The 27,785-nt window shown below is 37.3% G+C and overlaps 1 protein-coding gene and 1 long non-coding RNA gene across 5 annotated transcripts in view; one reads left to right on the top strand and one right to left on the bottom strand.

Annotated features, from left to right (window-relative positions):
• Positions 1-18,280: 18,280 nt before the first annotated feature.
• Positions 18,281-27,785, bottom strand: part of LOC119075772 — a 52,830-nt gene continuing 43,325 nt past the window's right edge. For 2 of the 4 annotated variants that reach the window (XM_037182320.1, XM_037182319.1), the window contains 11 exons: positions 25,445-25,582; positions 25,133-25,369; positions 24,243-25,054; positions 24,082-24,176; positions 23,463-23,728; positions 23,293-23,405; positions 21,598-21,688; positions 19,503-20,055; positions 19,285-19,441; positions 18,806-18,917; positions 18,450-18,604 (listed from right to left, as the gene is read on the bottom strand). In XM_037182320.1, the coding sequence (XP_037038215.1) occupies positions 18,521-18,604; positions 18,806-18,917; positions 19,285-19,441; positions 19,503-20,055; positions 21,598-21,688; positions 23,293-23,405; positions 23,463-23,728; positions 24,082-24,176; positions 24,243-25,054; positions 25,133-25,369; positions 25,445-25,582 (2,658 nt within the window). In that variant the 3' untranslated portion in view covers positions 18,450-18,520. Of the gene's footprint in view, positions 18,720-18,805; positions 18,918-19,284; positions 19,442-19,502; positions 20,061-21,597; positions 21,689-23,292; positions 23,406-23,462; positions 23,729-24,081; positions 24,177-24,242; positions 25,055-25,132; positions 25,370-25,444; positions 25,583-27,785 lie in introns of those variants that run through there. The other 2 variants (XM_037182321.1, XM_037182322.1) reach the window with 2 other exon arrangements.
• Positions 27,313-27,598, top strand: LOC119075833. The gene is made up of 2 exons (XR_005087474.1): positions 27,313-27,350; positions 27,527-27,598. It is a non-coding gene; the product is annotated as an uncharacterized LOC119075833 (long non-coding RNA).

The following is a 27,785-nucleotide window of genomic DNA, read 5'->3' as shown; positions in this document are numbered from 1 at the left end:
TGTGTAATCCCGCAATTAGGGTGTATAGTTGGGATGTAGAACACATACTTGACTCACGAAAATGCACAATTTTCGAGTTAATAATGATTTAAATCTGCTGGCAGCACTGAAAAAATCGGACGTCATTTATGAATGATCCCTAACTGTAGTTTTAAACTAATCCGGTTTTCTACCGGTTCACAACCAGCAAGAAAAAAAAAATTTGTTCCACAACTTTGGCCTCTCTTCCCATAGTCAAGCCTGAACTATGGTGAAAATCAATGAAAGTAGAGAACAGGTATGGTCGATCGCCGAATTCGTCTTAAACGCACTCACATTTTATGTCAAAATAATAAGAAAACGAGTGCGTTTAAGTACGAAAATCAAATTTTTATGTCCTCCGAGCGGACAATAGACCATACCTGTTTTACACTTTCATTGGTGAAAATGGCAATTGTATAATTTTTCTAGCCCTCGTCGATCCTTTCCTTGTATAATTGAGAACCGACAAAACACACTTTTTGTAACGGAATTGTAAAAAGAAAACAAAAATTTGAAAAACAGCAGAGTTTCATTATTCAAATTTTCAATTTTTTTTTTTACGATTTCATAAACCATTTTGCTATACAAAGTAACAAACCTAAAGGTCAATTACTGTCGCAATGGAAAATGTGTCGGTTAAATGCTGTAATTACATTGGATTTAATTATTATTTAGCTGGCAATTAATGATGGTTTTACTAACTGAATACGAAACCAAATACTGAGGAGGATAAGTGGTGTGTATGAACAAATGAAGTACAAGACTTTCGCATGCTTACACTAGTAAATGAGAGGTATTTGGTTCAGAGAGATATTTAAATATCTCTTCCAATCGTTGGCGTTAGTTGTTAAGCAAAATATACCGACGCGTTGACTAACCCAGCACCACCTTGGATAGCATAGCATAGACAGACGCTGAGCACCAAACTTTATACTGACCAATATCTTACATTTGATACAGCAGACTCTGACTCAATGAATAGCTCTAATGGTTGTTGTGCGACTGTTTAAGTCTATGAGTTGATTATATTATGGATGAAGTTCGAAACTACACCACACACCATTCCGTTTACGATAACACAGCAGCAATCCATTCCACCACAATTCATCACCAATATAATTTTGTGGATACAAGGAAGCACGGCAACAAAACAAATTGTGAAAATAAAAGCGGTGCCAATGAAAAATGCATATCGGAGGAACTTTGCGCTGAATTTTTAAAATCAGTCAAACGTAAATTGTTGAGTGTTAGCAACTCATAAATTAATAACACGAACGTCGATTAAAACGTTGATAAATCATTTTTAGATGTCGTTCGGTTGGGAATTGATAACATTCGTTGTGTGGTCTACACTTCGTATCGGGAATGAATTAATAGCCTTTTGTAGGCTAGTAGAGGTGACAGGACTGGTGACGTTCTATTTTTAGACCCGTACGAAGTACTGGGGTCTTATGCGTTTACGCATACGTCCGTAACACGTCGAATTGGACTCCCTGAGTAAGGGGAAACCTATTGTGGTTGTCTAGAGATGCCAAATCAGTGAAAAAAAAATGTCCGTCTGTCCGTCTGTCTGTCTGCACGATAACTTGAGTAAAACGCATCCGATTTTGAAAATTCTTTTTTTTCCCGTTTGGTTATGTCAAAAGACAGGACAAGTTCGAAGATGAGAGATTTTGGATCGACCCCTCCCGAGCTGTGGCCCAATAAGTGCTTTACGGTTTTTCGAAGATATCTCCAGACATTTAAACGTTACACTTGTAAGTGATACGTCAAATAAAAGGTATTTACAATACCGATCGACAAAAAAAAAGTTTATGGAAATCGGATGACCGACTTGTGAGTTAGACCCCTTGGTGTGAAACAGGCACAGGGCGGCAAGCAGTTTTTGCTTGTAGGTCGGCCACATTTCAACATATTTCGTCTGTTTTAGCTTTATTAGATAGGTATTGACCGTACCAATCAGGGAAAAATTTTTAATTATGTTCTCCGGAGCGTGAGCTAGGTCTCTTGGAGTGAGCTCTTATCTGGCTACTCGGCCGTACAGTGAACGTGGAGTATTTTGTCAATATCTCGAGTAAATTTTGACCGAATTTCATGATTTTTTTTTTGTTTGAAAGGTATTAACGAATGTAAAGCGTCGGTAAAATTTCCGGTCTCCTAACAAAATGGCTGCCGGCGGCCATATTGGATTTTATTAAAAGTGATATATCTTGGGAAAAATGGTACTTAGAGAGTTTCTGTTAACATGGAAATAATTTGTTATGTGTGTGGGGTGTTTCAGGCATTCCATGTATGGACATCTATATGTATCTATATTCACCTATATTGAGCTATATACAGGCATATAGAGCTATATAATAGCATATTCCTCTGTGAAATGTTTATTTATAGTGAAATATAGGTAAATATAGCGGTATATAGCTGTTTAAATAGGAATTTATGAAATTTGACTTCGTACGGGGCTCCGGAAATTTATTTGTATGTGATAACAAGGCAAAGAGTGGATAATGCAAGTGATTTTAAAGCGCGAATAGATTTTCAGTAGAGAATGAAGTAAAAGAAATGAAGAGCCTCACAGTAAAGGCTTTTGATACAAATATGTGTTTCGTACGGGTCGGCGTTAGCTATGTTTTTTTAAGTATTAAAAAATTCTATGTACATTGAAATTGAATTTGGCTGGATTCAGACTCAAGACAAAATATTAAATTTTTAAGAAAATCTGGTCTGTACATACAACAGTTAGCTATTGGTGAGAAAAATCATTAAAAACTACTTTTCCTGTTTTTCCGCACCTCACATCCGTTTAGACACAGCACCGCTCCCAGCATGAACACTGAGTTGACAAAGTTCAAATTTGGAGGCTTTAGTGATACGAGCTACAGCTGAGAATTGTTTGTATCAGCCTCCGAATATTTTCTATGTTAGTGCTAGAAGCAGTGCTATGGTTTAGACGGTCATGTAAACGGATACATTTTCTTGAGGCCTGGTTGTCAATGTCCGTTTGATATGTCAAATAAGCTGTCATTTTCACAGAGCTAACCACAATGTTATACATTTATATGAAGTTGTCATAGGTCTGTTCCGTATCGTACGGTAAAAACAATTTTTGACAAGCCGAAAACAAACGAGAGCATCCACGGAGCCTTAACCTCAACGCTTGTGCGAACAATTGTCAACAATAATTTTTTGGCTACTCTAGGATGGCGCTTTGACAGCTCAAATAACCGTGTAAGAGACATATGGTTTGAGGTTATCTGTGTCAAATTAGAGCTGAGTCGAATTAGGACTATGTCAAATTAGGGCTGTGTCAAATTTGGACTAAGCCGAAATCGCTACTCAAATAACTTTGCTTACACAGCTTACACACAACACCAAATGCCAATTTTTTCTGTCATCCCTTAATTTCAGTCATAAAATCAAATGAGCTGTCAATTTCACATCGGCCCATCAATTTTGCCCAAGTGTCTTTTCAGTGACTTTCCAATGTTCAGCACAACAAGAATTCGATGTGTGACGGTGAGATTGTATGAATGAAAAAATTTCAAATTTCGCGCCGCTCTAGTTTGGAAATCTTGCAGTAAAGTTGACAGTTCCTAATTAAATTCCAAGTTAATGAATGAACCTAATGAATTTCGTTCCTCAAAAACCTTCACTCAAAAGTCCTTATGAAATTCAGTTCTTCTGTGGGAATGGCGTTTCCTGCTAGAATAATCAACGTTTAATTCATTTTTGAAATTCGCATGTTTCGTTTAAGAGAGTTCACCCCTTGTCAAATGTCTAGCCTACATTTGTGCGCAAAAATATTCGTTTTTTGATGATTTCTCTGAGCCAAAATCTTTTTTCGAAAAAGTAAAACCATTAAAGCACGCCAAAATGGGTTGTTTTTAAGGGAAAAATTGATTTGTGGGTGATAACTTATCCCACCTTTGCAAATGTGTAAATTTATGCGTTTTGCAAAGGCTTCTCCAAGTTAACTTATAACTCACAAACCAATTTTTCCTTTAAAATAAGCCCATTTTTGCGTGCTTTAATGGTTTTACTTTTTCAAAAAAAGATTTTGGTTCAGAGAAATCATCAAAAAACGAATATTTTTCCGCCTAAATGTAGGCTACAAATTTGCCAAGGGGTGAACGCTCTTAAGAGCAACGAACCCTTTGCAAATTTGTAGTCTACATTCAGACGAGAAAATGTTCGTTTTTTTGATGATTTCTCTGAAGCAAAATCTGTTTACAAAGCAAAACCATTACGCAAAAAGGTGTTACTTTTAAAGGACCAATTAGTTTGTGGGTGATAACTAATCCCACGTGGAGAAACCTGTGCATAAAGTTACCTGAGAAGGTTTCTTCAAATGGGATAAGCTATCACCCACAAACCAATTTTTCGGTTAAAAATACCACTGCGCTAATAAGTTTAAATTTTCAAAAAAAAGATTTTCGTTCAGAGAAATCATCAAAAAAACGAACATTTTCCCGCCTAAATGTAGGCTACTCGCATAATGTTATTCGAAAACCTTTTTGGATTCGGGTACTCGAAAAACGTTACTCAAAAGTCCATATAAAATTCAGTTCTTCCCTGGAAACGTCAATAATCAACGTTTGAGAGGCTTCGAATCTCCGCTAAAATTTTAGCCTACATTTGTGTGTCTGGAATTTCGTTTTTGATGATATCTTTCCACCAGAAGCTTTTTTTTCGAAAAATTTACGACTGCAATTACGACCACGAATATGTTCGCTTTAAATAAAAATTAGTTTTGGTAAGTTTTCAGTTCTCAGAGCTGGTCGAACTGCTACAATCAAATCAATTTTCTGTTGAAAGCTAACACATTCGTGGTCGTTATTGCGGTCGTACTTTTTAGACCCGTACGAAGTACTGGGGTCTTATGCGTTTACGCATACGTCCGTAACACGTCGAATTGGACTCCCTGAGTAAGGGGAAACCTATTGTGGTTGTCTAGAGATGCCAAATCAGTGAAAAAAAAATGTCCGTCTGTCCGTCTGCACGATAACTTGAGTAAAACGCATCCGATTTTCAAAATTCTATTTTTTCCCGTTTGGTAATGTCAAAAGACAGGCTAAGTTCGAAGATGAGTGATTTTGGATCGACCCCTCCCGAGCTGTGGCCCAATAAGTGTTTTACGGTTTTTCGAAGATATCTCCGGACATTTAAACGTTAAACTTGTAAGTGATACGTCAAATAAAAGGTATTTACAATACCGATCGACAAAAAAAAAGTTTATGGAAATCGGATGACCGACTCGTGAGTTAGACCCCTTGGTGTGGAACAGGCACAGGGCGGCAAGCAGTTTTTGCTTGTAGGTCGGCCACATTTGAACATATTTCGTTCGTTTTAGCTTTATTAGATAGGTATTGACCGTACCAATCAGGGAAAAAAAAGTTTTTGAAATTATGTTCTCCGGAGCGTGAGCTAGGTCACTTGGAGTGAGCTCTTATCTGGCTACTCGGCCGTACAGTGAACGTGGAGTATTTTGTCAATATCTCGAGTAAATTTTGACCAAATTTCATGAATTTTTTTTTGTTTGAAAGGTATTAACGAATGTAAAGCGTCGGTACTATTTCCGGTCTCCTAACAAAATGGTTGCCGGTGGCCATATTGGATTTTAGTAAAAGTGATATTGTTGAATTTAGTAATTCATATTTCAATGTTGTTCATATGGACATATCGGTCTAGTCATATTGTTGTACATAGTCGTAATCATATGTGTCAATAAATGTTCTTCTTGTTTGTACCTCCACCGGGTAAAGATCGTCTTTTATTTCGCTGTGCAGAATCATCAAATCTTAACAGGTTATGGGCCCAGGAACGCGAAAATAAAAGTCGAAAAGTGAAGAACAGAAGCCGCAGATCGTCAACAAATTGTTTTTCGAAATCGTTTACCGGCATGGATAGTGTGCGATTGCGGAGAAAATTTCTCGATTTCATCGAATCAAAATGGATGTCAACAATTTGAAGGCTGGTGGATCTGCGAAAATGGTGCGAACTGTATTGGACTGCGAGGAAACGCTGAAAAGAAAACGACAGAAGGGCTTAACACAAAAATCATGGATGGTGGCGTGCCGTGTGAGAAGGATTCGGACGACGAAAAAGGTAAAATCTGGCGTGATTTTGGAAGGTTTTTCGGTCACACCGAATGAATCAACGGCGATAAGCATCATCAGGAGAAAATTGATGTAAAAGCGATAAAATTGGGTCGTTCAGCTGGCTGTTCAAATGGTTTTGGTCGTACAAATGGTGGCGTCGTATCGATGGACAGTGTACATGAAATTGAACAAGACAATCCGGAAAAATTGTGGCTCCGGCGAAATGAGGTTATGTTTCGGAAACCGCATGTTCAATTGGAATCTGGTCAATTAGAATCTCGTCATAAGAAGGATTTAGGCGACGAAGAGGTGTAATTCGGCGATGGAAGGTTGTCACGTTTCATCAGCTGTGTAAATCGATTAAATTTCGTCGCGCGTATGAGGACAAAATATCAATATCGGCGGTTACATCGTTTGCCAAGAAGTCAGAAACATTGGAGTTATCCGAGACGATTCATTGTGTGTCTGCGTTTGGAGGCGAATCATGTGGTCAAAGAAGGGAAGTATTCGGTCGTATGAATCACCGGAGAAATGGCGTCTTTGATTGTAACGATGATTAGATCAAACTGGCAACATTGGGCGTGGCGAATTTGCAAATTTGGAATACGATGTTCGGTACAATGACGACGAGCAATTGGGGTCTGAGATGAGAGATTCATTATCGGTAAAAGTGTCTGATCGAAGGATACGCTCAACGCTATTATTGTGTGAAGATTTTGTGTTTTTTTTTATGTTTTGCAACATTTTTTCACAAAGAATTTATTTTTTACCTTGAATTGTGATGAGAAAGAATTTTTCCAATTCAGGGAGAGTTTTTCGTTAGTTTATTGACAAGAATTGAAATATTCATTCAGGGAGAGTGTTGAATTTAGGAATTCATATTTCAATGTTGTTCATATGGACATATCGGTCTAGTCATATTGTTGTACATAGTCGTAATCATATGTGTCAATAAATGTTCTTCTTGTTTGTACCTCCACCGGGTAAAGATCGTCTTTTATTTCGCTGTGCAGAATCATCAAATCTTAACAGATATATCTTGGGAAAAATGGTACTCAGAGTGTTTCTGTTAACATGGAAATAATTTGTTATGTGTGTGGGGTGTTTCAGGCATTCCATATACGGACATCTATATATACCTATATACAGCTATATTGAGCTATATACAGGCATATAGAGCTATATAATAGCATATTCCTCTGTGAAATGTTTATTTACAGTGAAATATAGTTAAATATAGCGGTATATAGCTGTTTAATTAGGAATTTATGAAAGTTGACTTCGTACGGGGCTGTCTATATTGCCTCCGGCAATTTATTTGTATATGATAACAAGGCAAACAGTGGATAATGTAAGTGATTTTAAAGGGCGAATAGCTTTTCAGTAGAGAAGAAAATGAAGAGTTTCACAGCAAAGGCTTTTGATACGAATAGGTGTTTCGTACGGTTCGGCGTTAGCTATGTTTTGAATAGGCTACTTAGCCGGAATGAAATCGGTGATGAATAACGTTAATCGGAATCCTGGCTTTGTCGAATTAGGGCTTCGTCGAATCAGGACTGTGTCAAATCAGCACTGTGTCGAATCAGCACTGTGTCGAATTACTTTTCATTCTAACTATAATTTGGGGCTAATTTTGGGACCAATCACAGGACCAATCCCGAGCTTAGGGCTACTAACCCAACGAAGTCATGTGACGCTTTTACTTGTAAGTAAACCATATCGAATCGTCTCGTGTATTCCAAGGGTCGTACTTTAAATTGTTTTTAATTCCAATTATACAAACACAGATCTACAGATTCGTACAAGCAGACAGTGACAACTTAACAGCAAACACACCTAATTCCGCTTAAAACACCAACCATTTGCAATCGAAAATTCCATAAAAAACTTAATCCAAACGACTGCTTTAAAACCGTCCCATTCCATTTCGTCGTTCGTTGTCAACACACATTATATTATCATGACGAGCTCGTCCACCCAAGTACCACCCTCTGATATTTAATTTGCAAATCGGAAAAAAATTGGAAATAAAAAAAAAAATCTCGAGCCAAATCATCACATTGAATGATGTTTTATGTACTCATAATCAACAAAACCAAATCCGAACCACCACCACCACCCTTCTGAGCGTATTTTTTTCACTTCTCTCTCCCACTTCTCTATTACGCCCGCAAAATTCCATGTATCAATCTATTATTATGATATATGATGTTGATGATGATACGGTGGTGGGTGTTCAAACCCCTTATTTAAAATTACAGCAGAAAAAAAAAGCTTTTTACAAATTTTTTTTTGTTCATTGTTTGTTATCAAACCACCCACTTATATCACTCCAAACACACCGCAAACCGCATCGTTCTATTCGAACACAAAAAAATAACGGTATTTTTCTCCGTATATAACATTTCCTTTGCGCCCATCCACCCCACAATTATATGTATACCTTCGCTCAGATATAGACATCTCAACGAGACAGCAGTTCGCGTATCTTCTCATTCTCTGTGTGGCACACAGCAAAAGTGACGGAAATGATCACATTACGTTTGTCGGATTATACTTATGGCAAGATATGATTTGTTTATCAATTCTCCTCTTGTTATGTCGTTACATATGACTACAAACAGTGGTATCGGTGATGTTGCATATGGTGGTCCATGTTATAGCAATAATAAACTACAAGGTCTGACTCATCATGTCCGGAGCGTTAGCGGAGGACTTGACGCAGTCTAACTTCCAAAAAAAGAACGAAGAAAATTTTTTGAGACGCGGCAACTACATATAGGCGAGAATTTCAGTTTCTGCCCTAAAGACTATATCCCCACAAAACATTTTCTATCATATTCTCGCTTCAAATACGAGCAAAACGAGCTATCACTCGACTATGTAGGTTTAAAATTGCCGGAGATACATCGTTTTGAAATTGGTCACTTTTCATACAAAATACACCAAATTGACTTTTCCCAAACAATCAAAATCTTTCAACTTACTCTGTATGTTTCTATCTATCCATCTATCGACGGTCGATCTCGGAAACTAGTCAGCCAATCTCCATGAAATTTTGCAGGAACGTCAGGGTGGGCATAAAAATGAAATTGTGATACGCCATTACCCCAGGAAAAACCAGAATTTTGTTTTATTGGCCTCGAAGTGGTTTCTGAGTGTGGTTTTCGAGGGTCGGGAACGCGTTTTCGGCTGAAGCTTAGCTGTATTGAAACCTACAGAGACGTGCGACCCATCAAATGAAAGGTATTCGTAACACGATTCGAACAAAAAAATAATTTAAAAAATCGGGGCAGATTCGTTTGAGCTAGAGTGATTAGAGTGACCAAATTTTGAGCTACTCGAGCGTAGGATGAAAGGACTAATATTTTTTTGGGTTATGAAAGATAGAGAGTTACTTTCTTCGGCAAAGTCTCAGAGTTTTACGAGTAGAACAGAGGGGCATATGTGAAAAATGTCGAAAGTTGGAAATGGGTGGGTCAATTGGGGTTTTGTAGATATTTCTTGAATGGTGGCAGATAGAGAATTACTTTTACTTTCTTCGTCAAATTTTCGATTTTCGTCAAATTTTCGATTTTCGACAAATTTTCGAATTTCGTTAAATTTTCGAATTTCGTTAAATTTTCGATTTTCGTCGAATTTTCGATTTTCGTCAAATTTTCGAATTTCGTTAAATTTTCGATTTTCGTCAAATTTTCGATTTTCGTCGAATTTTCGAATTTCGTCAAATTTTCGAATTTCGTTAAATTTTCGAATTTCGTTAAATTTTCGATTTTCGTCGAATTTTCGATTTTCGTCAAATTTTCGAATTTCGTTAAATTTTCGAATTTCGTTAAATTTTCGATTTTCGTCAAATTTTCGAATTTCGTCAAATTTTCGAATTTCGTTAAATTTTCGAATTTCGTTAAATTTTCGATTTTCGTTAAATTTTCGATTTTCGTCAAATTTTCGATTTTCGTCAAATTTTCGATTTTCGTCAAATTTTCGATTTTCGACAAATTTTCGAATTTCGTTAAATTTTCGAATTTCGTTAAATTTTCGAATTTCGTCAAATTTTCGATTTTCGTCAAATTTTCGATTTTCGACAAATTTTCGAATTTCGTTAAATTTTCGAATTTCGTCAAATTTTCGATTTTCGTCAAATTTTCAAATTTTGCCAAATTTCCGAATTTCTGTTATAAACTGTTATAAAAAGCAGTGTTCTAAAACTTCTAAAACGACTGATATCCCAACAAAAATCTCTTCGAGAAAAGTGTGACGCAGTCTTTGAAGTACAATTTCTAAAATGAATGATATCGCTAGAGTTGACGCTTTCAGCTTCGTTACGCAAAAATTAAATTTTACACCCAATTTTAGTTCAAACAAGCTGGCATAGCTTGTTTGAACTAAAATTGGGTGTAAAATTTAATTTTTGCGTAACGAAGCTGAAAGCGTCAACTCTAGCGATATCATTCATTTTAGAAATTGTACTTCAAAGACTGCGTCACACTTTTCTCGAAGAGATTTTTGTTGGGATATCGTATTATATAGCAAAAAGCGAGTTCAAAACAAATGAAGTAAAAGATTTTTGAAATCAATCTCTGAAAATCATCGATCAAATGAAGTAACAGATCAGATAGTAAAACAGCTAATATGCCTGCCGTCTGTGACAGGTTAATTGCAAATTTAATTCATTTTACATGCTTTTGATTTCTCTAGGGTCGAAAGTGACTCATTACAACCCCAGCTATGAAATGATTAATAAATCACCAAACAGATGCTTTGCATTTCTGTTCAAAAATATCACATCTCATCAGGCCGTGGCGACAGTGGCAAATAAATGACCAACTTCGACAGGTAGTCATAACTTTTCGCATGTAAAAGTTTAGCGAATCATAAGCAGAATAAAGTTTTACATGCGAAAATGTATGACCTCTCGAAATATGTCATCTCTTTGCCACTGTGGCAATGGTGTGATGAAATGTCGTATTTTTGAAAGAGACACTATTATATATTACACACTTGTCACGAAGAAGTCGAGGCTTGCCGAGACTGATAGTGACAAGTGTGTACTCTATTTTATCACATAAGCGAAACCGAGACAACAACATAGAACTGAAGTGTAATTTTTGAATTAAACTTCTAGGTAAGTAATTTTGACATCCGAACACCGCGCGTATGTGATAATATAAATTACTTCATCAGATCGAAACAGTCAGTGGCAGAAACCCTTTGTTGTTGATTATATTGACTAAATTCAGAAGCATGTAAAATCCATTACATAACTCGACTTCGCCTCGGAGCAACAAAACGCTCTGCTTTTTTCATCTTTTAACACTGGTTATGTAAAAGACTATTTAGCTCCGGTAAAATCAGTCTCTTTCTTATCAAATTGTTCTTTTCCAATTTATGGTATTGGACTTGTTGTTAATTGAGGTAAACAATAAAATTTATCAACGATGCTATTCAATGTCTTATAAATTTCATCTCTACCAATGACAAACTGAAATAAAAGCTCCCCTCACCGTCGAACTTTTATTTTACAATTTATTTCGAAGCAAAACCAAACATTTGAAGTGCTTCAACGAAAACAGTTGCGGTGTTCTGCGATGATTAGAGTACTGCAATCGGCATAAAATTGCGGAATGACGAAAGGAAATAACATGAATTCGAAGTGACGTTTCTGAAATATTTGTTTTTTGGAACACTTTTCGACACTAGTGCTGAAATGAAGTGTTGTTTTCACATGAAAGTCGATCAATGACAGTTTCTGTCTTCTTTTGGCAACAAAAGAAAGTTATTTGCATGACAAGGGATCAAATGTTGAAAAGTCCGAAGTCAACGCAAACATACGCAAACGTGAATTTTCATTTTAATCCTGATTCCATTTGTAATGGATTTTACGTGCTGTGTGATCACCCAAGCCAATTAACTTTTCATGTGTCGGGATAGAAAATGGAGGAGTTTTGAGATTTTTCTCGGTTTTTCACTTACTTGTTTGAGTATCAATTTTGGACGATTGGTTTTAGGCAATTTCGTAAGTTGTAGCCCGAACGAAGTGAGTCCAAAACAGATACACAAATAACTATTGTAGGCCTGCTAAGAGAACCGAAAGTAAACTTTCGCCCCTCGAAATCGTCACGTAGTTTCTTTCGGTTCTCTTACCACGCCTACAAAACTCGATACGTCACACGGAAAAGCATTTTCGGACTTCAGTCCTTGTTAAGTTGGTACACATGCGGAGAGATACAAGGAACATGTAAATGACAGCTGGCACATATGGGTGAGAATTCGATAGAGTTTCGTACGAATTCTCTTCCATAGGTGCCAACTGTTATTCTCAAGTTCCTTTCAGAGAAACGTCAAGTTGGTACGCCTGTGACGAGATAGAACTAACATGTAAATGACAGTTGACTCCTATGGAAAAGAATTTGAGAGAATTGCATACAAATTCGCTCTCACCACAGGTGTACCAATTTATCATTTCTCTGGTTCCTTCTATCTCGCCGCATGTGAACAAAATTAACATTTCTCTGCAGTAATGTTATAAGCCATTTTCGAACCCTAGCGAAATCCACAGCATGTAAAAGCCATTCTATGAGGCGACACCCCTGGTGGCATCAGTATAAAGTTGAAAGAGTTTTCACCTTGGATGAAAATCTGAAAACAAAAAGCTTTTGCTATTTCTGTAGAACAATTTGTACGGAAATGTTTCTACTACATTCCGTTCGATGGCGTTGGCAATCATGGTCAACGATATTTTACAATGTGTACTGTATATATAGTCATTATCAGTTTTATTAGAAATCGAATCTGTCAGATTTTAATCTATTCAGAGGTTGAATTCTGACAAGCAAAAGCAAAAAGTCTAAGTACAACTGGTGATAACACGAATAAAGGATAGCCTAAGATCATCATCATGTTTTCAGATGTAGGCTTAATTGAAATCGGTTCCATCATTCGTCCAAATATCTATCACCTTCTAGTCTATATAAAATCTAGTACTTCATTAGATCCAACATATAATTTGCCATATGAGAGAAGAACAGTCAGAGCTCCATTTTCTTCGTTTTCTTTAGAGGTCTTTTAAATTGCTAACTGACAATCAATAGACCTGCATGTGACTTCATCGCCATCTCCATCAAAGTTGTCAAAACATTCGACAACATTCGACGAGTCTAAATTGAAAAAATAGATACCGGAGTGTGCTGCTCAAAGAAGACACGAGCGAGTTCGCTTTTATCACACAATTCTTACCTTTACTTATGTAATGAATTACTTTCGCAGCAGCCAATTCACACCATATGTGCGCCAAAAATTTAAATATTTACAACTGACAGTTGCACAAAATAGTGATGACGTCATATAATAAATGTCAAACACTGAGCGCTAAAATGACCCGCTATGCATTTGTTTTGAAATAGAAGGCGCACTTACGGCGTGATATTAATAGGCTATTCCACTCTTCGGTGCTCGAGGGGACTGATAGACAATTTGTTGGTACAACCAGAAGGGGAAAGAAAGAAAAACTTCGTTCGTAATCTAAGACTCAATAAATTTTGTTTTTATTTTTTTAATATTTTTTGTTTTTTTGGCCTGGATATCGTTGAGATCAATAAAATGAATAATTTCAAATAATCCATTGTCAGATTTAATAATTTTAATTAAAATTAAAATTTCGAATTCTTAAGGTTTCCTCTCTTATATGTACACAGAAAAAAACGACAACATTGCATTCGAGTATGTCATTCGTCTTCATTATCCATCTTTTCGTAGTCGCATTTTTATATCCTTCAATTTCATTTCGAATCCGTTTCGTTTAAAATTGATTAATTTATTGAATGCTTTGTCTTTTCTTTTAAAAAGTTCTGATTTTTACTAATATTAAGGCAAAATGCATGTGGAAACGTTGAATTTGATTTATACTTTTAATCCAAACTACTTGAGTTCTCTTCTCTGATTTTTAAGAAAAATTTTACTAAATAAAATTTCATTTTAAAAGTTACTTTTCAATTCAATTTTCTATTAAAGAATGGACGAGTTAGATTTTACAATTTTTGTTTTCATATTTATGATCATGGGAGGTGCGGGAAAGTATACCCTTCAAAGACTTTTAAACACTCGAATTGGGACAACAACAACTTTTACATCGGTAATTATTTACACCAATTACATCTGAAGATTTACATGAGAAAAATGGACAAAAAAAGGAAATCTGCTGTTTCAAAACAGCCGGAGTATTCCCTGTTTCCCGATATTTTCGGGCGTTATCGAAACTACACGAAAAGTACTCCAAAACAGGGCCAGACGTTTGGAGTCCACGATGCGGCTGAATGAATTTTAACTGAGCATTTTGATATTTTTGGATATTATTAGTCAGCTTGGAACAAAATCAAACATAAAATTTGGTCGTAGAAGGACACATTTCAATTAATCACGCAACATATCGGCACTGTTGACATAAGTCATTACAAGCGTGGTGTCGATGGACAGCTGGGACTTCCAGCATTTCAGAATTAACCATTACAAAAATTTTTAATAAGTGCGTCTCAGGTGCCTTCGAAACATGCAAATTTTACCAAAAATGAGGGAGGAACTTAGAGCTACTGTCGGCCTCTACGTAGTTGGTCTTCAAAAAGAATTTTTTGGTCATTGGTAGAGGAACTGTTGCTCTACTTCTAGAACTATTAATTAGCTTCATCGCTCAAGTATCCACGCATCTAAGCCTGTTCGAAAATCACGTTTTTTCAACTTTAACGTGTCTCAGCCGGCTTCACTTGCACTTATGGTACCGAAGTTTTGTACAATTGTTATTAGAATTTCAGGCACTATCGATCGAAACCACAAAGAGTTTTCCACCACTCACTTTTCCTGTTTTCCCGCACCTCCCTCCCCTAAAGGTTTTTGTTCAAAAGTCGTGTGCGATACGTCAAATAAGAGGTATTGACGAGACGAATCATCGAGGATTTTTGAGGAAATCGATTTTATGCAACAGTAGCTTCAGCTTGTGAAAAACTGCATGTCTGGTGTGTTATTGACCATTGATGTGCTTGTCAAATGATAGATATTGACGAGACCTGTCAGAATATCTAGGGTCTTCGATCAGTTCATGGATCAGTAATCAGGAGTCAGGAAAACATTGGATTTCCTTTTTTTTTCTGCAATCCTCTTACGTTGATCTTCAGATGTAATAATGGTTTCGGAAATTGTTAACGCCGTCAAAGTTGTTGTTGTCACAATTTGAGCGTTTGAAAGTCTTTGAAGGGTATATTTTTCCTGTTTTCCCGCACCTTAATGGATTTAGAACCTTTTTTTTTTGTTGCAATTGAAATAGTCTATGGCAAATGTTCAAGTAAAAATGAATACAATTTTAAATGATAAATTTTAGGCACTATCCAACATTAATTTTGAGTTAAATTTTCTTTTAATATTATTTACTTTTAGTACTTTGCTTGTAATGACAATAGTATTAAAGAAATGTCATTATAATACTCCAATCATTAGTCCTGGGCGTCCGAATGAAGTCTGAAATTTAGTGCGCTTTATAGCTATCGAATAATACCGCTCCAGAGCTTAGCGCTGGTCTAGAACCTTAGGCCAACGTATTTTAAAGAGACATGTGGTCAAGCTACCACAAAGCTGGTACATACCAAACAAAAGGGAAATCGGAAAATAGCCATACTGTCGTGGTAAGCAATTGATCTGAAATTGGTGTCATTTGATACCCACGGACCCCAATGAGCAGAAAAACCATCGCCATACAAGATTCAGTGTGAACTGTCAGCCGACAGACAAAATGAAAAGTGCAAAATTGTCAGTTTTGGTCGTGATATGCCCTTGGCGTCAAACGTATGACACACATCCCAATGAATGAAAAACACATCGCCAGACAACAAAAAATTAAAACTGTGAGCCGTCATACAAAATGAATGTCATTTGATGCAGACAGATACCAATGAATAGAAAAACACCCGACAGACAAATCTCAATGAGAACTGTGAGCTGCCAGACAAAAACAATGTTTTCTTTTCGTCTGGCAGCAACAATTTTACAGATTGACGTTATTAAGGCCGGGTAATATTTTAGTGCACAAGATATCAACAAAAGTGACATGCATTCGAGTGTGACTCCATTCGATAATGAATTTACAAATGGAATGTCACGGCTAATTCACCCTAGCACTGAATGATTGGGGGTACATATAACGGCAATGTGTACTCCATTAAAAAGATTTATTTGTTTCTTTCGTACGAGTAAAATCTTGTCTGCACCACTTTTGTTTTAAATTTAGTTATACGTGTCGTAAGTTATTGTTTAAAGTAATTATTTTCTATGTCTTTTTACATCGTTGGTTGACATTTTAAATAGACCATAAAAGTTTGTTAATTTTTTATTTTTATTTTTATAATTCAAATTTCTGATTTCTCTAAATTGACTTTTCATTTTTATTAATTTTCTTTATAAAAAATTGTTTTATCTAAAAAATGGTTTTCAAATGGTAAAGAATTTTACTTTTTAGCGACACGGTTTTTTCTAAATTTCTAAAAAAATTTCTTTTTTTTTGGTAAATTTTTATTTGATAATTTACGATTTCGACATTTAAAGACTAAAACTTAAAAATTGAAAATTCGTTTACAGCGCAGTGAACTTAACATTAAATTCATATCTAAATGAAAACCTCAAAGTTCGCTACTTTTTTGAATGTTTGGATTGAGTTGCAGCACGGAATGACATAGCCACCGTGGTGCCATCTAGATACCGTCCATAAATTATGTAACGTCATCGATGCATTACGGAGCTTTTCTTAAAAACATTTTTTAACAAATTGCGGAGTAGTGACCGGTTGATTCGGTTCGAGGAACACAAACATTTCCTCGATCAATAAATCAGAACCAAGTTACCCGATTTCCATGTTACATTTTCATGGTTGAAGGAGAATCTAGACTTGGACCCAATAAAATAAAATAAATGCGTCAAAGTGATCAGAGAAATGATAACAGGAGACCCCCTTTTCATTGTAAAATCGTACAGTTTTCGACGTATGGGATGCATGGCTGTTAAGCTTCATTCGACATATTCACTGTAAGAGTCATCGCAGCGCCTGTTATCATTTCTCTGAAAATAATGGATTTCTGTAACTGAAAGGGCAGTGTTTTGCATTTGTGCCCTACAGATCAGTGTCAAATAATGGCTTATGGTTTCTTCTCTTAAAATGTGTCAAATAAGTTGTCAATTTTGTAAAGTTAACCTCAAAAGATTTCTGTAACTGAAAGGGCAGTGTTTTGCATTTGTGCCCTACAGATCAGTGTCAAATAATGGCTTATGGCTTCTTCTCTTAAAATGTGTCAAATAAGTTGTCAATTTTGTAAAGTTAACCTCAAAAGATGTTTCATTCGCAGAGTCTATTGAAATATATGGAAATTTGTGTGGCGTCTCCCCATCCAATACGTTTTTGTTCGATTTGACATTAGCTTTGTGAAAATGAAAACTATTTGACAGCTTAAACGACATCAATGATCTTTTGACAGTTAAAGTTCATGAAGAATAGCTGATTTGACAACTGTTTATATGACATTTGGGCAAAAGCCGATGAAAAAAAAAGATTTTGAAACAGAACTGTCATTAAGTTGACAAGAAGGCAAAATGGGGCATGGGACGACGTACTAGTTTACCCTGAAAACTATAAAAGCGTCATCCTTCGTCTCATAGCTAAATACGGTTTTTTCGTGAAGTTTTACCTTGAAAACTACAAAAGCGCCATATTCAGCCGAAGAAAATTTGCTGACAAGTGGTGAAAACGTCAACAAGATCTACCTGCCCTATGGAATTGTATTCGATTTTTCCTTTGGTTATTTGACAGCTGTCAAGCAAATGGAGTACTATTTTTCAAACGGAGCGACTGCGATTCAAGCTTAGAGCCAAACCACATTGAAACTTTTTGTCGTGAAGTGACAGTTTTGACATTGACATTTTTGACATCTGATAAATTTTGTCATAACCTCAATTGCAAACGTGAACTGTACACAGAACTTGTCTTTAAACAATTAATTTTGAACAATATTACAGTGTAAGCAACACTGTTACAGCCTTGCTGTAATATTGACGATATTAATCAAAATTAATTGTTTGAAGACAAGTTTTGTGTAAAATTCACGTTTTCAGTTAAAGTTATGACGAAATTTTTCAGACGTCAAAAATGCCAATGTCAAAACTGTCACATCATGACAGAAAGTTTCGATGTGGTTTGGCTCTTAACCGTTCTTCGAGTTTTTGGTTGTTGTAAATTAGTGGTATTACAGTCGAGAAGATAATCTTCAATCAGACGCTAAGCTTTTATCGATAAAGCAGAAATTTTTCGGTTTTCACTAATTCTGTTGATTATAAAGAGAACAATTTCGGAAAATTTAACAAACAAAACATTTTTACATTGCTTCGATTTCCGATACACTTAACGATCGCCGACGTTTCGATAATTGTTTCCAAAATCTTCGGTCCAAAGACTTGTCCTAGAAGCAGAGAATTTTTCTGATGTCTTTTGTCTTACAAATTTCTTTTGAATTTTCATTTATTTTCAAATATGTCGGGCTGTATACAGAGATATAGATAGACAAACAGCTAGATCTATATTGACCGAATCAAAGGTAAAAAAAAAACAATGAAAAGAAAAACAATTGTTCGGCATAGGAACAAAATTTGAGTTAACTTACTGCATCTGAACGGGATGGTGAACCAGGACTGGTTGTATTGTTCGCTACGCTCAAATTGAATTCGGTTGCAGTTACTCTATTCTTTGAAGTTTTGCGCGAGAGAAAACTGAAACTGTCAAATCAAAAAACAGTAACTTAGTCCCAACGTGGCTAAACTGATTAGGGTGGCCTCACAGTCATCCGTTTTCATTCCGTTTTGACTCCGTGTACGTGACAGTTGTCATTTCAAACAATGTGTTCTATTGTATGAAATGCCAACTGTCATGTACACGGAGACAAAACGGATGACTGTGAATTCAGCCGTCTTATGCTTGATTTCCACTAACCAAAAAAGTACTCCGTGTGAGAGACAAAATTGAATTTTTTCAATTTTTGTTTTGTTTATTTGACAGCTCGCTCTCTGACGGCTCTCTCACGGAGTACTCTTTATTGAGTGGAAACCGTACTTTAGCTCTGGAAGTATGAAATAGCAAAATTACAATTTCGGTCTGTCGGACTTGGAACCATCAGCATGAGTAGTATTCGTCGTTTGATTTGTAGACCGAGTTGTTGCTGGACAGCTCTTCAATTGATATTTGCAATGTTTCATCTCTTGCCTCGCTAATCGTTCCAGGTCGCTTAGATTTTTTCCGTTGGCTGTCAAGACAAAAATCACCGCGTTAAATGCGTTCTATCGTTCGCGGAGGACACAACAAACCTGGACCCGCAAATGCAGAACTGTTCCATGTACTTTGATTTGACTTTTTTCGATTTGGAGTCGGGGTGTCCATTTTGGAATTTTTCTGTTGACAGAAGGAGATGCGTCCCTCTTTTGGGACAATTCGGCTCGCCGATCGACTTATCAAATCCCTTCCAGTGAACCGATGGTATGTGGAGAGGTCGCGTCCGAGAATTGTAGCGAGATCGGGTCCAGGAGCGTAACAAATTAAATCCTCGTCGCCCATTATGTCGTTGTTCAGGGCCAGACGCATCTCCAAACGTGGACTCAGACCGGCGATGGCTGGCGTTGCCGGCACTGCTGCATTGGACCGACCGTCGACAGGATCGATATTTTCGACAGATTTTTTTACTTCTCCTGGAAGTGCAGGAGTTGAACAAATGTCAGCAACGCTCCCACAACTTTGTGCGTATGGTGCGATCGGTCGCACAGTTTGCATCGTTGTCGGGACCGGCGACGTCGGCGTGGATTCGATTGGTCTGCTTTTTTCTAAATCGTGACCATTTGGTATATAAGTTTTCCGCACTTGCCCCTGCCGATTTATTTAGAAATTAAACTTACCACTACATTTTTTGGAAGCTTGTTAGATATTCTATTTAGCAAAGACAACAAGGTATTTTGTGTGTGGTTATGATCTTAACTATAATTTGCTCAATGTACTGATTTGTGTGGATTACTTGTCTAAAAGTTTATTCTAGAATTATTTCTTTTAAATTTATTTAAAATCTAAATTTCTAAAAAACAAATTCTTTCAAATAAAAAAAAACAAAATTTAATTCTCACGACAAAAGTGCGCCACAAATTCAAATATTTCCATCTGACACTGGTCTAGCGTAACACACCCACATCAAATAATATCGGGGACTCACAGTGGTGTGTTACGTACGTAAATGGGAATTTCGTATTTACGTAATTTCGTGATACACGTGTTGGACGGTATTAGGTCTATTGTTCTCAGGAAACATCGAAACATATTTCAATATTTTCCGTTTTTACCGATTTTACCGTCCAACACTACGAAATTACGTAAATACGAAATGTCCAATTAAATAAGTAATTCACCGCTATCTGGTCTCTAAAATCCTATGACTCGATAAAGTCCACATCAAACAAAATCGGGGACTGATATTGGCGAATTACGTACGTAAATAGGAATTTCATATTTACGTAATTTCGTGATACATGTGTTGGTCGGTACTTGAACATATATGTGTATTAGGTCTGTGCTCAGAAAAAATCCACAAATATACCTTCCGTTTTTACCGATTTTATCGTCCAACAGGTGTACTACGTAATTACATAAATACGAAATGCCCAATTACATACGTAATTCACCGCTGTCCGGTCTCAAAAATCCTATGACTCGATAAAGTTCAAATCAAAGAAAACCTGGTAACTCATATTGGCGAACTACGTACATAAATGGGAATTTCGTATTTACGTAATTTCGTGATACACGTGTTGGACGGTACTTGTACGGATATATGTATTAGGTCTGTTGTGCTGAGGAAACATCCACAAATATACCTTCAGTTTTTACAGATTTTACCGTCCAAAATTACGTTGATACGAAATGCCCAATTACGTACGTAATTCACCGTTGTCCGGTATCTAAAATCCTATACCTCGATAAAGTCCACATCATACAAAATCGGTGACTCTCATTGGGAATTTCGTATTTACGTAATTTTCTGATACAAGTGTTGAACGGTACTTTCATACATGTGTAGGTCAATTGTCCTCCGGAAATATCCACACATATTTCAATACCTTCCGTTTTTGACGATTTTACCGTCGGGTTATACAAAATTATGTAAACACGAAATACCCGATTACGTACGTAATTCACCGTTAGTACGTATTACGTAATTCACCGTACGTAATTCAATAGAAACTCTTTTGAATATCCGAAAGTGTCACTTTCGCAAAAAAAAAAAATTGGCAAAAACTCAACGGTAAACTCACCCGATGTACGCGTTACCGTCTGAATTTGATAGCGCACATTTTGTAGCGTGAATTCTAAAATTCTAAAATTATTTCTAAAATTAATAAACGAATGAGGAACTAATCCTACCTGATCGGAACTACTGCAATCTGGTGGCAGATTATCTTCGTCACTATTGCCACTCTCTGTGTCTTCTTCAAATAATGGTTCTAATCTTCGCCTATAATGATTATTATAAAACTATTCCGTTTAGCTAAATACTAAAATAGATCAACTAGAAACTAAATGATAGTAAATCTACTTACAGCTAACCTCAACCGAAGTGACACGCAATTTATTTTTCAGTTGTTTTCCAGCTGGTCCACTCATAGTGGTAGTGTTAAAACCGTTATAACAGTGTTAACACGTATAAGACAATTAGTATGAGTGGACCCGCTAAAACAGCTGCAGCAAATTGCGTGACACATTTGGTTGGGGTTGACTGTAGGCTAAAGACGACTTTTTATTTTAAATTTTACATGTGATAAAAAGACCGTGTATTGATGAACTAAAGAAATAAAAAAAAAATTGTTGAAACAATGGATACATGCAACGAGTACTAGAAGATGTTCTTTCCTTAAATTCCTAAACACTAAACTTTAATAATTAAAGAGCTGAAGGAAATATCCGTTTCCTAAGCCAAAAAATGAAAATTTCTACTCTTGAGGATCCAATGATTTCCTGACGATTCATAGCTTTTGTGGAATGGAGACGCGGGAAAACAGGAAAAGTAGGAAAATATGCAGTTTTACTTGGAGCACTACCCGCAATTGAGTCGCGGCAACGTGACAGAGGTAAACAACGTAAAAGTCTGCACACTTTTACTGTTTTCCCGCATCTTCCATGGAGATCAAAGTTTTCACAAGCCCAGTACAGCCGCTAAGATCGGGCCGTCATAAGAATTCTGTTTTCAAATTTTCGTCAACCTGAAAGTTGAGGTTAAGTAGCCTCTGACAGAGGCCCTCTGTGGATGAAATTTGACATTTCTAAATGACCTTGGAACCAACCTATTAAGATTGGCTCGCCTAGTTCGTGTTTACCACGTGGGTGAATGGTGAAAGCACTGGCTTTTGAAATTTAGATTCTTCATGTTGGTGTCAAATACTGTCCAAGGTCTTGAACTTGTGCAAGGTCAAGTCCTTTTTCATCAGGCAATCTGATAATCCTTCCGATAAACACCTTGCATTTGACTAAAGCACGTGTGGCAACGTATAAAAAACAAAAATCAAAACCGGTGGCGATCCACTTGTCAAACGGACACTACATGAACCAATTACTTAATTTATAGCCGAAAAAACCACTAGCCAAAATTATGTTGCAACATCCAATAGACATACGCCGATCACTGGGACTGTTATCGCAAAAAATCCACTGAACTGTTCCGCAATTTTCATACAAATTTGTATTTTAGTTCAGTTGAAATTTCGTTCTGAAATGCAGTTCGAGTTACCGATAGCCACCATGTTTTTTTCGCGATTCGGCGCAACTTCCTCATATATAAAACCTTACAATAGATGACTACGTGATTGATGGGACAAGTTATAAACAGACAATCTCACTCGAATAGCAAAAATGTTGTGAGAGAGTGAAATTGGTTCTGTGTTATTGGACCAACATTTCAACATTTCGATTCAGTTAACGTAAAACTCTACAAATGATTTTTGATTACACTTTCGAAAAGCTCTTTGATGAGCTAAGAAAAAATGATTTCACACTGAGACAACATGAAAAAAATCTACGAAAACAGAACAGATGGAAAAACGATCAAAATGAACATTGTTTTACCGCGGTAACAGGCCACGAATCGAACTAGCTGTCATTGGCGGTGCCATTAGCAATTCATCCATCATCAATTCGGTGTCGTCGTCAATCAGTGATGATGACGATTTTGTGGGCGACTGAAATTCGTTAAACAGTGACACATCAGGATTCACACAGCAATTCCCCCCACTTACCGAATGTGTTTGGTCTGAGTTAAACATTTGTATTTCGTCGTTCTCGCCGCTAGTCGGTGTACCCCAGACTTCTTCGCCGGATGTTGCACCCGACGTACAGTCGTCGATGGTTTCATCGTTCACATCTTCACCGTTGTTCCGGTCCCAACGTCCCAGGTATGTGTCGAAAAATGCGCGAGATTGTTCCAAAAATGAACCGGCTCGATTGGTCCAGTTTTGGGATTTGCCCTCGGTGTTGAAGATTTCCTTGGTCACGATTTTTATATCTGACGGGAAAGGAGAGTTGTTCAGTCATAAATGAAACGTTACGAATTAGGTGCATCAGATGCCACAGGTGCATCAGATGTCACAGGTACATCAGATGTCACAGGTGCATCAGATGCCACAGGTGCATCAGATGCCACAGGTGCATCAGATGCCACAGGTGCATCAGATGCCACAGGTGCATCAGATGCCACAGGTGCATCAGATGCCACAGGTGCATCAGATGCCACAGGTGCCTCAGATGCCACAGGTGCATCAGATGCCACAGGTGCATCAGATGCCACAGGTGCATCAGATGCCACAGGTGCATCAGATGCCACAGTTTTTAAAAAAATGCGTAAGACAAGACACTAACCGTCATCGCAATCATAGTCTTCATCTGACGAATTCAGCGTTTTGTCGTCTGCATCTTCCGATGACACCTTCTCCAAACTAGACATTGTGCCATAACTGAAACGTTCATCAAAGTGACTATCAAATCTATGCTCAGACATCCCCACCCCAATATTCACTTACCGTTTCAAGCCAGTCTTCAACGTCCTGTACGGTGGTTCCTCGTCCTGCGGCGAATCCTCCGGCGAAACCTCGTCATCGAACCCATTTTGGTCATTCGATCGTTTCGCATCGTCTTGATTCAACTTCGAATTATCCCACAGCAACGACGAGCTTAATTTCGAATAAACTCCTTCCGGTGTCGGTGGCACAACTGATATTGTGGGTAACGCTTCGAACGGATCGACCTGCACCAAGGCCGTTGTCGGATGGATTTGTGCCAGGCCGATTAACATTAACGACCAGTCATCGGCATCCTTGTCGAATTTTCCTTCGGCTATTCGCTTTTCGATTTCCTCGTCGCACGAACACTTACAATTTGAATGGTTGGGCTGAACACTGCTCGGTGATTTCGGGGAGAAATTAAGCTCGGCTACACTGTTGATGATTTTGCAAGTTTCTTTGCGCAATTCCTGTGAACATCGCATCGTATTCTGGAAATCTTCGGGATCGCATTTACAATTGCATGGTTGATTGGTGCTACTCGTTGAGCTGCGTTTATCCGCGTCACTTCGGTTCAACAGACTAGTTCTGGAATTTTTATCACAATTCGATAATTGGCTGTGATTCGCGCTACCAGTTAGCGTCGAAATTGAGGTTTGACTATTCGAACTACTTGACGGACTTTGACAGCAACGATTCGGCGATGCTTGACTGTGTTGGACTTTTAGCGAATTACTAGTGGACTGGCTTAGCTTCGATTTACAGTTTTTATGACAGTGACGGCATACTGATATCTTATCATTATTAGCTATGGGACTGGACCGTACGGTTATCTAACGCAAATTTCGGGATATTGATGAATGGGAAAATTACATATTTTTTTGGGAGCTACAAAGCGACTCAAATCTTACCTGACTGTCAGACGTTGTGCTACGTGAAGCACTCTTACATTCATCTTCGACCTCGCTTAACGTTATCTCCTCAACTCTATCACAATTACGAACGCCGTCCAGTTTAGGAACTTTACATTTGCCATTCTCATCGATCAATTGCAGCTCTTTGGAACGTTGCATCAATTGATCGCGACTCCAATCCTCGATTGGTTCCTCTTCCGGTTCGGGTTCGTTGGTGCTTTCGCTCTCCGGTGGCTATTCAAGTAAAAAAGAGAACAATCCGTAGAGAGATGACCTGACCGATCGATACTCGGGAAAATGAATAATTACCGCGCAATCAAGTTGACCTTTCATCCATAAGCTCAAATGATGAATGGCACTTCCTCTGGCTGTGCCGGTTTTGTTTAAAATTCGACATTTTTCGTCAATTATCTCTTCGACTTGTTTCGACACTTTGGTTGACTTGTTCTGTAGCAGAGAAACGAATTCGCATTTTATTGAACATCGGAACAAAAGGACAGAATTAGAAGACAAAAGTTTATCCTTTTGGTTGCAGCAGATGTAAGGGGAAGTTTAAGTCAGACTACACGTTCATCCTGTGAATTCTTGACTTGAGTTTTCATATGCGAATCGTGATTGGCAGAACGCAGAAGGAAGAATCGATAGACGGTAGACATTAGTAGAACTATTTGAATGTAATCATAGCACTCTCTAGCATAAAATTTTCATAAGTCAAGAACGTGTTTCGCTCTATCAAATCATGCATTGCGCGACAGCCATAGATACTTTATTAATCGGTAAACACTTCAGGGGAGCCTCACATGTAGAACTGACATACCTGAGAGATCATTGAAAATTCTATGGTCATCATCAGCGCCACCTTGTCTCAAGCATAGCGCTATGAATTTGATATTCATATTTTACCAGAGAAATGTGAAGTTGGTAAACATGCGGCGAGATAGAAGGAACATGTGAATGACAGCTGGCACCAGAGAAATGACAGTTGAATGACAGTTGGCTTATATGGCAGATAATTTGTATGTAACTCTCTCACATTCTCTCCCATAGAAACCAACTGTCATTCGAATGTTCCTTCTATCCAATATCCAACTTGGCATTTCTCTGGCTGGCACCTATGGAAGAGAATTGAACTAATTTTGTATCTTTTTTCTGTCTCGTCGCATGTTTCTCTGCATTGTACGCATTTTAGAGGGAAATGCTGTTTAGAAACTAAAGTTCAAATGTTCATAGATTTTTGTCTAATTCTATTCTCTGCTCATTTCGTCATCAAGTTACATATGTACTAACGCCAGCGCTCAATTTTTTCACGGTATGCTCTCTCTCATTTCGTTTTAGCTCGTTTAGTATGTAATTATTCCGTAGGTGGAAGCTCGGGTAATAGAGGCTATAATGTACCAATGCACGTGTACCAACTTGTAAAAATTAAAAATCAAAACCCACAGCTGACTCGCTTGACGAACGGATAATGAGAGAACAAATTCCTTACTCGATTGCAAAGAAAGATTTTTCTGTAACGTAGCTCTCGATGGATTTACCCACATAACTCGGGATAAATATGAACAGTAACGTTTACTAGCACTACACACATAAACGCTGGTCTTCGACGTGTTGATCCTAGTTAGTAATTATAGAAGTACTTCTATTTGACTCACGAAAATTTATTCCGCCGCTAGTTCTATGATTACACATACTGCGGGACATTTTAAAGAAATCTGGCTGGCAACACTGAGATAACCTCACTACCATAAATTTACCTCAGTGATGCCAGCCAGTCCTTTCAGTGATGCCTGTTTTCACAAATTATTTTTGATCGACGTAAAACATTATCCACTCTGGTAAATTGCCGTGAAACGACATGGCAGTGAAGTTAGTTCGCAAAAAAATAGATCTTCGACATTAGTGATTTCCATGACTATTATTTTCGGTTTTTCGGTTGCTTTAGCAACGGACTGTATTAGGAAAGTCTTCAAATGTCCAAAATTCTGAGGGTTGATGTAAATTTGGTAGGTAGAGTGATTTTGAAGGTGTAACCACAACGTATACTAGAAATGTAATAGAAATTTACGAAAATCTATTACATTTGAGCTTTAGTTTGCAAACATCATTTCCCTATAGGTTTGTTTCGAAATGTCAAATTTCATCCACAGATATTTTCAATTTTTGTATGCGAATTGACGTTCGAACTTTAACATCTCCGTTGTTTTTAAAGAATAAAGTTGAATTCACAGTCATTCGTTTTGTCACTGTTTTCACGCCGTTTTGTCTCCGTGTACATGACAGCTGACATTTCAAACAATTTAGCACATGTTAAACCTATTGTTTGAACTGTCAACTGTCACGTACTCATAGGCAAAGTGGAGTGAACACGGATGACTCTGAAGTCACCTTTAGAGCCAGATTTTGCTAAGTTTGAATCTTTTATTGAGTTTTATCGATTGGCATACTCATTTGTGTCAAATACTTCAAAGTAAATTTTTACTCAACATTTTACACAAGCATGCTGATCGATAAAACTCCATAAAAGATGCAAACCTAGCAAAATCTGGCTCTTATTCTTTAAAACCAGTGGAGATATCAACGTTTGAATCAATTCCCATACAAACGATTCGAACGTTTTTTTTGCAGCACTTTCTACCATACCACTAAACGC

Source organism: Bradysia coprophila, unplaced genomic scaffold, assembly GCF_014529535.1.
Source record: "Bradysia coprophila strain Holo2 unplaced genomic scaffold, BU_Bcop_v1 contig_232, whole genome shotgun sequence".
Classification (NCBI taxonomy): Eukaryota; Metazoa; Arthropoda; class Insecta; order Diptera; family Sciaridae; genus Bradysia; species Bradysia coprophila.
This window is presented reverse-complemented; position numbering and strand designations above follow the sequence as displayed.